The sequence below is a fragment of the Leptidea sinapis genome, chromosome 16 (assembly GCF_905404315.1).
Source record: "Leptidea sinapis chromosome 16, ilLepSina1.1, whole genome shotgun sequence".
NCBI lineage: Eukaryota > Metazoa > Arthropoda > Insecta > Lepidoptera > Pieridae > Leptidea > Leptidea sinapis.
Window position 1 is genome coordinate 12,416,445 of NC_066280.1, and position 13,787 is coordinate 12,430,231.

General features: G+C 32.1%; 1 protein-coding gene across 2 annotated transcripts in view; it reads left to right on the top strand.

Annotated features, from left to right (window-relative positions):
• Positions 1-13,787, top strand: part of LOC126968697 (neuronal acetylcholine receptor subunit alpha-7) — a 175,554-nt gene that overhangs the window by 130,305 nt on the left and 31,462 nt on the right. The window contains exons 3-4 of one of the 2 annotated variants that reach the window (XM_050813765.1): positions 749-793; positions 9,431-9,540. In XM_050813765.1, the coding sequence (XP_050669722.1) occupies positions 749-793; positions 9,431-9,540 (155 nt within the window). Of the gene's footprint in view, positions 1-748; positions 794-1,186; positions 1,232-9,430; positions 9,541-13,787 lie in introns of both variants that reach the window. The other variant, XM_050813764.1, reaches the window with a different exon arrangement.

Below are 13,787 nucleotides of genomic sequence, written 5' to 3' on the forward strand. Positions count from 1 at the left end.
CGACCGTCACGCGAAATGCAACACACAGACAAAAAAGTTTGAGACGATGTAATAAAAGTTTCACTTTAAAATTAAATAGCATTGTTGATAGTGACTGAATTTTAATCATCAAAAACTAAATATAATATAAGTATTCAAATGTTGTTAAATAATAAAAACTTTTATTTTGCAACTAAATTAGTGTTCATTCCTTGCCACCGTAAAATACGAAATGCAATCGTAAAAATTAAACTATATGAGTTGCTCTAATGTCTTTTTAAGTGATTTCTTTGAAGCTAGTATTATTTTACAGCTAGCATGGTTTTGAAGGCGAGATATTAAACTTCTTTCACTTTTTACATTTTAGAAAATGTGCATTTAATAGAAATTTCTTTCATATAAAATGACGTTACAGTATTTCACTCAATTTACGTTTTAATGTTAGCCGTAATGTTACGAAATACACATATTTAAGACGTCTTTGATTAATATTTTCAGATCTATTGCTTTAAAACTGTAGATATATTTTTATTAATTCTATGCCAGTTTTAAAATGATCACTATAATGATAGTAGTAACATTGTTAAAGTAAAAGATATACATTTCTCTATTTATATAGGCAGCATATTGAGACAGTCAGAATAAATTTAGGATAGAATATATTTCATTACAAAATGTACTGTAAAGTACAATGAATTTTAGTAAACATTAATAAATCATTATATTTTTCATTTCCTTCTTGCGTCGCCGTGTTGTTAAACAAATAAAGGACGAGAAAAATCAAATACTGACCACAAACGTCTGGCTCAATTTGGTAAGTGGTAGGTTCGGGCGAGGTGCCTTCACCGCCCCGCCCTTGCAGACGGTAATTTTTAAAATCTCTTCACGATCACCAATTTTGTAAATGCACTATCAAAATTATTCGATTACTTTCGTCTCACTTTGGCACATTTTGAGATACCGGTTACAGGTGGCGGGGTTGGACAGAGGGCGCTGCCGGCGGCAGCATTGTCGCATGAAGAGTTTGGTGTTATATCGTTGTTTCGTCATTTCGCCTAAATATAGATTATGTGTTAGGTGAAGCGTGAGAAGTTCCTGGCAGGAATCTCTCACGTTCCGCTTCGCCCTTGTTCAATGTGACCCGGTGTTAATCAATATACTGACTGCGCCCTTTCTCTCTGTTTATGTTGACATCGTCTAACCGTAGGACGAGAAGAATCAACTACTTATAACCAATATCTGGCTGTCATTGGTAAGTGTAATTTAAAACAAAATTAAATAATACTCGATAAAACTTTCTCATTTTGTTTTCATGTCTACTTTCTTTCCTTCTTATTTTGTTATGTTTCTCTGTCTTTTATTTTTATCTGTATTGAAAATTGCATTGCATTTCGGAGTATGCGGCAGTGTTTTATATTTGTATGGATTGTTTAGTGTCTTCTTTCTGAAACCCTTAGTAGTCTAGTCGTAGACCCTTTCATGCATCATGCGTTTGTCATGCGTCATTAGCATTTGCTCTGTGAATATATTTACTCTGTAATTTGTTGTATGCAGGTTAATTATTGTAACTGATAAGAAATTGCTAAAGCTATAGAAGGCTCTGTAAACTTTGCTTAGTACAGTACAGCTGCCGAAATCCTGTGTTTTACTGTCTGTTAATTTAATTATTAACAAAAAGTGGTTAAATAAATATCTCAGGTAAATTCTTAGCAGCGGATTTAATCTATAATTTATTAAATCTTTGATGAATTAATCAAAATTCTAGTAATCAATGTACACCCAATTAAATAAGTGTTTATAATCATTTCAACGATTACATACTAAATATAACAACGTTATTTGAAATTTGTTTTCTAAGAAATAACCTATATTGAAATTTTGTTTGAAAATCCTAATCTTTACCATAGATTTTGTTGAATGTTTACTGTAAATATTCAATAAAAACCATCCCATTCCTATATTTGTTAATAGTATTATAATTATATAAATGAATTTAAGATTATTTTTATATAAGCAAATAGCAACAGTTAAAAGGGAAACCAAGAAAATCAACGGTTATTTATATAAACAACCCAAACCAACTGCCGTATAAACCGCAATGCATATAAAACAATAAAATAAAATCGAATAAAACGATCGTTTATCGATTAGTCGGTGATAATGTGCGGGGTTTCAGTCTCCGACGATTATGTCTTGATGATGTATGTGTGAATGCCAATTTGGTTGAACAACACTGTATTATATCGTGCACTCTATACATTACCGTTCAAAATATTTTGACATATTGCTGCATGATCATGGATTACGCATAAACTTAATATACTACCGTAGTAGACAAAGACAATAGGCTATATTCTTCGAATTATTAAAATATATTAAAAAATGATCGTAAAGACTTGATAGCCAACTGGTATTTTTATTCCTTAAAATAGTTCCTCTTTATCGTTTAAAAAATGTTTTAAATTTAAACGATGAATATTCACGCCAAAAAGAGACCGCCATGCTCGTGACGTCATAATAACATAAAAGAAAGGTGAAATGTCCAGTGCTTATTGATTTTTATAAATATAAAAATGAACTTATAAAGTGACCGTATCGTTGGTGTGTTGCTACAAAATTTAAATAATTGTTTCTGCAATAGTGACGTCACAGAATTGTGGTAGGCGTTTTCGGTCACGTGACATACAGATAATAAAACTACGATTTTAATTTTGCAAATATAAATAATTCTCATGTTTTATAACAAATTAGTATTGAATACGTATTTCTTAAGGTAAAAACTCTTTAAATAACAAACGTTCATAATTTTTTTTGATAGATGAAACTGGCCTATTACGGTGAGGCCTAAATTTAAAATATGAACATTACAGTGAAGTGTGTAGTATTTTGCTTTTGGTCAATCCCTATAACAAATACAGATAAACGGCGTCATATTCACGAATACAATATTATATCTTCTTAAATGATTATAATCTTAAGAAAATTGAGTCCTTACGAAAACAAACATAACGAAAGTAGTATCGAAGAATCAGTAATGACCTGTAAAATATCTTTAGTTGGATTGTTGCTATTTACAACAACACAATCTAATACAGAACACGTCACCATTAATAATATCCGTTAAAACACAGAACAATATCGATTAAAACACTAAAATTAAAAAGCGGTATAATTTGTCAGGAGACTAATGGACACTAAATTGTTTCAAAATTGTCTTCCCTCTCTTTCTCAGATCTAGGTTATAATGTACGGATAGTTATCTCACTTTCACACGGGGTTCGTGTATTACGGTAGTATAATAAGTTTATGGGACTATGATCCATGGTTTTAAATAATTCCTTAATGGACACGATGAATGCAAGCATAATATCGATATTTTTTTTTATTTTTTAGCTTCAGTTCTTTCCGTTATGTTATGGTAAAAAGAGATATAAATATAACGCTCAAAGCTTAGACTTCTTTGTGGCCTGGTTATTTGTGTTATTATAAATTCAATCGTTTAAAAAACTTAACTTATAATATACTTAACTGTTAAAAAAAAATAACTATTAAAAAAACTAACTGTTTAAATATTAATTAAAACTTAACCCGTATATAGTACAATTTTTAGTTCTAAAACCAAAAGTGAAAAGTAACAATTTTATTTATACGAATGCATTTGAAAATCTGATAGCCAGGCATAAGTATTTTTTTACTCATAAAAAAGTCTAAGTTAACAGCATTTAAAATTATAACTTTAGCATTTACCAAGGTGGCAGCATAGAAATATAATGTAGTCCCCAGAATTATGAAAAAACTTGCAAAGCGGTCAATATTTCTTTGTCCTAACACCCTATTATTTAAGTAGCAAACACTTTTAATATAATCTGCTTTCGTTAAGTTCTAGCGTTACCATTTACAGCCGTTTTCAATAACGTATCTCTAGTAAAGGATAGATTGCTGTCACCGAGAGATAAGATCTTATCTATCCATAGTAAAGTCCAATATAGTTATAGTCAATAGTAGAATAGAAATGTAAGTAAGCGTAAAAGGATAGATTTGTCTACCTCTAGTAAGTTAAGCCAAGGATAGATACGTTATTGAAAACAGCCGTAAATCATCAAATTCTATTCTGAAAAGTCTTTTTTAATTATTATATATATTAAAAGTGTGTGCAAGTTATATAACATTTCCTATTCCTGTAATGTTTATGCACGAAGTAATTTATAATTAGCATGCATATTAGTTTAGATGTGTCGTCATTTTGTCGCTTGTATTTTGCATGTGAATTTACCGTAGAACAATAGAACAAAGCCTTTGGGCGTTTAAGTAAACTAGTCGACAGAAGCTATCTCATTCGTAAATACGAAACGTTAAATACGAACAATCAATTGTAGAAGGAGTAATAAAATATTTTTTGTAATTGAATCGTCTTGTATCTAACTATTTACAAGGCAACTCTAACATATCTATAAAACAATAATTATATGTCATTTTAAGTAATATTAATCACTACATATTATAAAACAAAGTCCTCCACCGAGTCTGTCTGTCTGTTAGCGAAAATCTCAAAAACTACTCCACCAATTTTCATGTCATTTATGGCGTGGTTCTCGAGGAAGGTTTTAGTATATAATTTGAAAAGGTTTTGAATGAATTTTTGTATAAATTAACGATATTTGTTGGAGGTGTCGCATAAAATTAGCCGTCTGGAAGCTTTCAACAAAAACGCTGTCTAAACCCTTTGAGATATAACACAATAATGTATGATGGAATTGTGTATCTGATATAGGTCTACAGAAAAATCTGCGAAGTCTCTCTGTTAAGGATAACATACTATGTCCATTTTAATACTTTAAAGAATTGGTAATACGATTTTCACCACATATTTTAAAATCATTCAGAAATATTATGTTTTTGTTCCATTTTATATTAACTTTGTTTACACATTTCGAATGCCTTTAGACTATATTATTTCCGAATACTTACAGAACTTATTTCTATTGACAGAACAGCATCAGTCGGATCGGCTAGTTGACACAATAATAATAAATGTATTTTCTAATATGTACTTTTTACAATATATTGTAACAATGATATTAAGCTTTTTCCTGTTAAAACTTAAATTATAATGCTTTAAAATAAACAAAGGAAATTAATAGCTATATTATCGAAAACAAAATTCTTAAAGATGTTAAAGATTCATAACCTGCTAATCTTGTGATTGTAAATTGTAAGTATAAAATTTTTTATATCGTCAAAATATGTAAAAAGTTAATTAAATCACTGCAATCATGCTGAACAAAAATATTAAAAGTTTCCTTTTATATACGATTTTAGCAGATACTTTTAATATGATCGAAGTATCAGATACAAGACAGCTTTATATTGTGAAAATTTACATTCTTATTTGAATTTCAAAGTTCAAAGTTTAAGTTGAGCTAAACTTTACATTCTCAAAAGGAACCTTTCCACCAACGCACTTCGAATGCGGTCTCTAGAATATTCTTAAGGTCATGGGATAAAAATAATTTTGTTATTTAAATGTAAATGGACTATATTGGATGAATACATTGAAGAGTTTTATTGTCCGTGAATTGATAAACTCACTTCTTTGTCTACGCATTTTATTATAGATGTTGCTTGTGAGTATACAAACGATAGCACTACTTATTGATAGTGGACTTGCAATCAAACTAACTAACATTAAAAACAACTGAGTTATTGCGCCATTTCTTCTCAGGTCTAAGACAGATCTTTTCAAGTGATTTGACTTACAAAAACTAGAACGGTTCAAAAATTTAATAAAAATGTTTAAAATTGAATATAACTTTTTTCAAAATCAAATTCAAATATTTTTATTCAAAATAGGATGTGATACCACTTATTGAAAGTCAAAAACTACCACCCATTCCAAAACGAATGCCTCAGACCTGAGAAGATTGGGCGCAACAAACTCAGCGGGCGTTTTTTTTTCAAAAAAATATGTTGACAAAGTAATATTGTACTATTAAACTTATTATTTAATAGGCTGAGGGCGGTCGCTCTAATCCCAATATGTGGTATAATTAAGAAAGTAATTTATGTTATAGTAACCTTTACCATACAAACGTTTTTTAACAATTCTTTTGAATAACATAATACTTTTGTTTTGAACATTTTATGAGATCTTTTTGTAAAAGCATAAACATCGCCCCACAAAAGACTTACTAACTCGACTAAGCCGAGTAGTAGGCATTATAAGTTGATGTCTGTTCCTGATGTTAACGTTATGGTAACAAATACATTTGTTTTATTTAAGCAGAGTTTCCTGATCTACATTTCATTAAGGTTCGGACACACTTCGGACCTTCTTCCACTGGCATCTATCATTTCCTTCAATCTCTCTAGTAACCTTAGTCTGTCTAATATGTATAATGCTCGATCTTATCATAGACGATACGGTTAGGTCGAGATCCCTGACATCTCTAAGCAAATTCTCTTTAAGCATAATCCTTAAATCTTCATTGAATCCACATCAGTCTTTAGTTACACTGTTTCTATAGACACTTAACCCGCAAAATAGAAAACATAAATACATTTCTTTTGGCCAAAAGGGTGCTAACAAAAACGAACATGATACATCATTAGCACATGCATCAAGAGAAAATAAGAACATAAGGATTAAATACAGCTGAGGAGCAGAAATTAAGCTTTGATGTAGTGAAGAGCATCGGTGGCACAAATGTTAGTGCCGCTGTCTTTCATCCGGCAGGTGCCGGTTTGATGCCCGCCTGCCACGTATCAATCCGTTTGCGGTTTTCCGAATCCATTTGTGCGTTTATTCATTGCTCTTACTGTGAAGGAAAACTTCTTGGAAACATACAACTAGGAAGATATACAAAGGCTATGAGTAAAACCCAGGATTTTTCCAGATGACGTCGAGTTGCGTAAATTTTAGGTCTATTAATACTAAAATCATTTTTATATTATTTTAGTGTGGTTTCCGTTTCCATATAAGCTACAAGCATAAAAAAGTTTCGTAGAAAATAAAACTATCGATCAACTATAAAACAGTGCAAGTAATTGTAGTGGTTACAAAAATATCAAAAGTTTCGCCTGTTCTACTTTTTCCTACTGTGGTTTCTGTGGAATATAATTTTTCTCGTTATTAAACTTTAACACTGCGATAATAATGTGACATTAAATGTAAATGACCATAAATCACAGAGTGACAGCACTCAATTTCACTTAAACAAAACTATATTGTCATTTGTTTAAATCTAGTTGGATTTCGAACTCTCAAACTAAGGCCAGTTGCTCTCAAACTTTTATCTAACGGACCGTTATTGTTTGAAAGCTTTCCAAGGGTTGCTGGGGCACGCGTTGATTGGTTGAAGGTAGTTCAGAAACTAGTTTGGTAGTTCCATTGACTTAGGGGTTGAACGAGGGATGAATTTTTATACCTGTAGTTTTCGTTGTACTTAACCTTTGCAAAGAAGTAATTTTATGATATTTACCGGGTGTTGCTTAAAGAAAGGGTTTATTTTAAACGCATAATATAATAATAGTAAAGGAAATACTGAGGAGTGCTAATATTTTATAGCCGTATCTAGATTTAACCAATATTAATTATGTTGTTTGCATGTTTGCTTGATTTTTCACTTTTGCTTTATTAATACTTGTATTCCTATAATAAGTTATGTATTTAAATAAATTTATATTTCGTATGATTGTATAATTATTGTGTGTAATTAAGTGTAGTGTGATTTCACTTTGAGAAACAGTGTCCCAAAACTTTTAGTCATTGTAGTTAGTTGTTGAGTAGAGTTATTTCAATAAATATATTATTATTATTACAGTTCTTATGATTTTATGTAGATCAGGGATTCCTAAAGTCTTCGACAGTCCACCCACAGATGAAAATTGATTTTCAGGTCAACGAGGTCTAAAAATCGATTCTAATTATATAACTTAAGTTCTAATTTGAAACGTTCAATATACTGTATAAATTGTGTTACGTGAACCAACTTCTTATAAATAATATTTCAATTGGAAGGATTGGCAAGTAAAGAAAATAGGAAAAAAAAACTAAAGAGAGGGTTTTAAAGCTTATTTGGCTTTGGGGGTCACAGGTATCAGTTCATTTTGGGAAATGGGCCTCTTGCCGTAAGTAGTTTGGGAATCCCTGTTGTAGATCTTTGCAAAGTCATGAGGTCCTGGTACAGCGCTCAAATGACTGATTCGATTTGGCACATAGACGCATAGCTCGCAAGCCGGTTTAAATAAAGCAAAATGGAAAGATTCTTGAATTTATTCCAAAACCAAATGTTTTGCAAGAAATTTTTTGCCTCACGTAGCCAATATTGTGGAATTACTTACTGGCTGCTGTTTTCGCGAACCGATACGACTTAGGGACCTTCAAGAAAAGCATCCCACCTTAAAGGCGGCAACGCACCACTTGATCCCTGGTATTGCAGATGTCATGGGCAGTTGACTCACTACTCCCCTATCAGGTAAGCCCCTTGCCCTCTTCTTTTATAAAAAAAATTGTGCCGTAATGACATAGCTTTTGACATATTGAGAGCAAAAGAGGACGTACTCGTTGCGCCATTTGACTTACCTCACGCGGCTCAAAAAATGCTAGCTTTGTTTCGAAAAATAATATTCACCTAAGTTCTATCACACCACATAAATCTCTTTATCCTTTCGATAAAACTAACGCGTAACCTAATAAAAAAGAAGTAGAAATTGTTTTATCCATTGATATAACTTAAGTATGGGCTGAGAAAGTATTTCACCGAAAATACATAAATCTATCTTGACACCTGTAGTTTTAACAATAATTCCACTGTTATACCATCTCTTAATTGGAATCCAGCACTATAAACGCTATCCTTCACAACCAAATGCGTGGTATAAAAGAGCGAATCAACTGTTAACAAAATTAATCCACAAAACAGTAAAGTCATTGTTAATGGACTAAATTTTGCTTTAGTTTAATCTTTTTAGTGAATCCTGTTCTACCGATACTTGCTATCTTGTCAATACGTCAATGCCGTGCCAGTTAACAGGCCATTGTATATCATGCTTTGTCATTATCCTGTTTCGTGCCATATTCGTGCCGAAATTTCTATACAGAGTATTTTCTGCTTCAGTAACAAATAGAGCCTTATAAGCCAGTTTAGCAGAACTATCCATCGAAATGAATATTCATTTAACGAGTTAAATTCCTGGTGTAATATTACGTGCCGTAAAAACAGCCCTCTTGTATCATATATAAGCAGTTTGTAAAAGATACAAGTCTAGTAACGCAATTATGAAAAATATATTTCATCATTACGATTAAAAATATTCAGAAATTTAATCCGTTAAAATAATATTAATTTGAGTTAACAAATTGTTGTAAGTAGCTATTTGTCAAATAATTAAGCAAACGCTTAATCGCTTTTTACAATAAAAATGTCATGTACAAAGTGATTCTGTGATACAGGAATGGAATGATTACAACTTGAGGTGGAATGATAGCGACTACGGCGGAGTCAAGGACCTCAGGATCACACCAAATAAACTTTGGAAACCTGACGTCCTCATGTACAATAGGTAAGAATTGCACGAAGTGGTTTGTGAAGTATACAAATGTTTCAGTATTCCTTTCAGTCAAACACTGAGGAAATGGTAAATATGAATCTTATTACAATTTTCGTAAGCTTTCCCTGGTCATTAGTTCGAATCTTTGTATTATCCCTTGGCTAGATTGCATTTGACAAAATAATGCACAGATACCCACAGGCTTTAAATAATAAATTGCATGTTGGCATCTCTATTTCAATAACAAGTATTTGGTTTATAATATTTAATTATTTTTATCTTTAAATTTTCCCTTCTAATAAGAAATATACAATACATATTTCAATTCATATTTCGTGTGTTATGTAGTTTTGTATAAATAACGTTATAAAATTGTGTGAAAAAAAAACAAACAGAGCCTTATAAGCTAGTTTAGCAGAAAAAAAAACAACCTCTATTTGAAGTCTTATTCAGAACCGATATCAGTACCAAAATCTATGAATATACATACACATAAACATTAATAACTTGGCCAATGACTTTCTCGAATCCTGTAAAGACTCCTTAATAAAACTGAAAATCAATCATCGGGATACAAAAAAACTGTTATATCGTAGTAATTATTGTTGACATTCAGCATTTATACGCGTTTTCGGGATTCATAAAAGAATATAGTGTATGTGTAGATTAGAGATGTAATTTTTTTTTCCTTCAGAATTTGATTTCTTCAGATTTCTGTTTGGCGCCAAAAAATATACTAGTAATAATAATAGTATTAATACACTTATACACAAATTATCTCGCTCCAAACTAGACATTTGGTTGCGAGACAACGATATATTTGATACAATATAGTTACTTAAACATCCATGACTCGGAAAAAAACATGCATATTCATCATATAAATGTTTGCACCTATCGGGATCCGAACCCGGGAACTCTAGCTCAGTAGGCAGGGTCACTAGCCATTCGGCTATATAAGTCGTCAACTGACATCGATTTTAAACAATTTACGCCCTGAGAGAAATGACGCATTTAATTCTTACATATTAATTCTTGCGCTCAAAAGAGTTTGTTAAAATAAAAAATAAAACCATAATGTTGTACTAGTTCCAGGTTGCTTGATCATTCTAAATCTGCAGTTGACTAATAAGATTTACAGCAAAGAGTTTTTATAAAACATCTGTACAAGGGTTGGGTTAGAACCCTAACCTTTGAATATATTATTTTTTTATAGAACCTTCTCAAACTTGTTTAAGCAGTTAAATTTCTACAATTTTTTTTTGATGGAACACCAATACTTCCATTATATATTCTAATCCTAAAGTCAAAGTCACTTAAACTTTATTCAATTAGACTATCTACTACCAATATTTCTTTTAAATTACTAAATTTAAAAAAAGAACATTAAAGAAACTCAACGGCCAAAAAAAGCCTAAAACAAAAAAAAAATAACAATTAACAGTGCTACAGATGTTTAACTGTATTACCAAAGGTATTATTTGGTTTTAATGCCCATAAATGTTACAAAACTTTTGGTTACATTATAGTAATTACGAATACAAAATCAATCTTGTCCTTTCCTGTTGAAAGAAATCGTGATATTTCATTTGTCTCTATCCGACATTAAAAGCGTTTCTAGTATGAAATTATCGAAATACCACGGCTTGAAGTGGGTGTTAATTGACAGAATGACAGCGGTCGTTGATTGAAATACCCTGCGGGTGTTCCCTTCTCCCGCCGCCCACTTCATACTCTTAGGGACTACGCGCACTTATTCAGCTCTTTTCAGCTTTTGTCCATAGAAAACAACAATTTTGTATGGAGACGTGTACGTGTCGATCCAGCTTTCCGCGTCCATTCTGCTTTCGCGGCAAATCAGCATAAAATGAGGATAAATGTGTTTTTATTATGCGAATGCTATAGAGAGCGTTCGGCGCTGTTCCGCCGCGTACAGCGCTTTTCGCCGTCGAATGCGGCGAAACAGGTCTTTACAGGGATGGTACGCGACTCCTTGTCGACAAGTTGCGACCTGTATTGTTCCTGCATTGATTAGACGTAATCATTATGCACGCGAAGATTAAAGAGTGTAGACGTGATTTAAAGTTGTTATTCTCATTCTTACGACGCCGTACGCGGCTGATAGAAGCAGAGCTGTTATAATACAAAATCGTTCAGCGAAACGCGAATGGAGCTGAATAAGTGCGCGTAGTCCCTTAAGGAGGATATACACTCTTCAGAAACAAATTATTAAAAATGATTTTATTGTAAAAAAGACGCGGGGTACATTGTATCAAGAGTTATAATATTTTATGAACATATATGAGTAGAAGGGTTATTTTGATAATATCCTAAAAAGCACCCCACACTTTTTTTTACAATAAAATCACTTTTCTCACACTATTTTTAATTCAAATTTATTAAGATTTATTTTCTATTTTTAGTGAGATTTTCTTTAAAAGCGAATTTTTTTAGTTTTTTTATACTATTATTTATATATATATTTTTTTCGTTATATTGAATTGTCATCGGTCCTTAATAAATGCTAAATTTCGAGTTAATCCGACGTTTAGAAGAGGGTCAAAATCATGTTCAAAGATTCCAATACATACTAACATACGTATGAAGCTAATAAAAAAGCGTATTAAAAAGGACCTGCTTTTATTGTCAAAACCTGGTTTCTCAATGTTGCGAAGGAAATTAATGTTCATGATCTAAAGGACTATCTCATGCGCTATTCGTTTAAAATACACATGAAATTTCTTCGAGTGGAGTCGATACGAGACTACACTTTCAAGGACAGCGCTATCTTAACTATTATTCTCCCTTATGAAGATGACAGTGATTTTGTGGTTCATCTTATCATGCATCAGAGCTAGCAGTTAATTGTTATGATACCATTTGCGAGTGTAGCGAACTTCTTCTCCTTAGTCTGTACTCTTGCTGGAGTGGTCATGAATGCTACTTCTAGAGCTGTTCCGCGTTTAACAATGCTCCGCCACTCGTTGCATCTCGCAGCTTTCCGGTGCATTCGTACAGATGACAGTGGACTATAGATTGTGCTTGATATTGAGTTCTAAGCGAATAGTGTCATTACTGGATGTTTGGCTTTTACTAATTTACGTTTCACCTTGTTAAAATATGGCACGTTTTTTGAAAAAATTATAAGAGTGAAATTTTTAGATGCGCGCGCATCACTGTAACACAAAAGTAACAGATTGAAGTTGGTTGTTAGTAAAATTTTCAGACGTTTGCGTCATTCGTAAGTTTTTTTGGTTTCTTTGTCCATTATTAGGACAGGCAAAGAGTTCAAGCCCATAAAGCCGTACTAATTATTCAATAATTAATTGTCAAAGACACCTTTGCAAGAATTTTACAAAATTGGTATTCTTAAAAACGTAGAATAGCTCGGGGAATAAATCATTTTAAAGATTGTTCCAAAATTTTTCCTTCTTTGGCCAAAGCAGTATAACTTCTTGCGTGCATACATATGTACACCACACACTTTTTTCTAATAAACATTGTGGGTAATGCTGCCCATAGTGATTCGTACCGGCTAGTAGGTTTTGGGCTATCGCGGATATTTTAGTGTACTTTTTGATAACGTGAAATGTTTGTTCCGAATATATTATGACTAATATATTTTTTTGAAGTAATAATGCATATGATATGAGTTCACTAATATAATCGGCTTCCATGATACGAACATTTTCGCGCGTACTTCACAGTTGTTTGAAAAAGTACAGTAATTTGCGTTACACAATTTTATTACTGAAAGTTTTTTTTTAGAAAATAGTAAATGTGTACGATCGCCAATAAAGAAGAGGTAATCCAGCACTTGAGTATTTGAAGTGAAAACTTCTTTAGAATCGGTGTGAGTTGAAATTCGATGAAACGAAAAAGCGAGACAAATGAGACTGACACATAAATTCATAAGATTTAATGTAGGAGAGACTGAGATAGGAAGCATTATACGGTGTTTTGGTACCAGGCGATCATAGTTGAGGAAAAGATTGTCTTACGTATGACGCGAGTTTAACTTAATAATTATTTAATTCTAATGTCATACGCGCGACGTCTTCAATATAGACCCAGAGAATATAAATATAGTAGCGGTGATAGTAATGTCTTTCATAGCGGTTGAAATCATGTGTCATTCTAGCAACATGTACCAGGACTTCATATGCAGCTTAGAGGTTCATTTACAATGCAGGTTTGACAAACTCTTACATGTGTACTTTGTACACACCCAATTTTTAGTGAGGCTTAAGCATAGAATA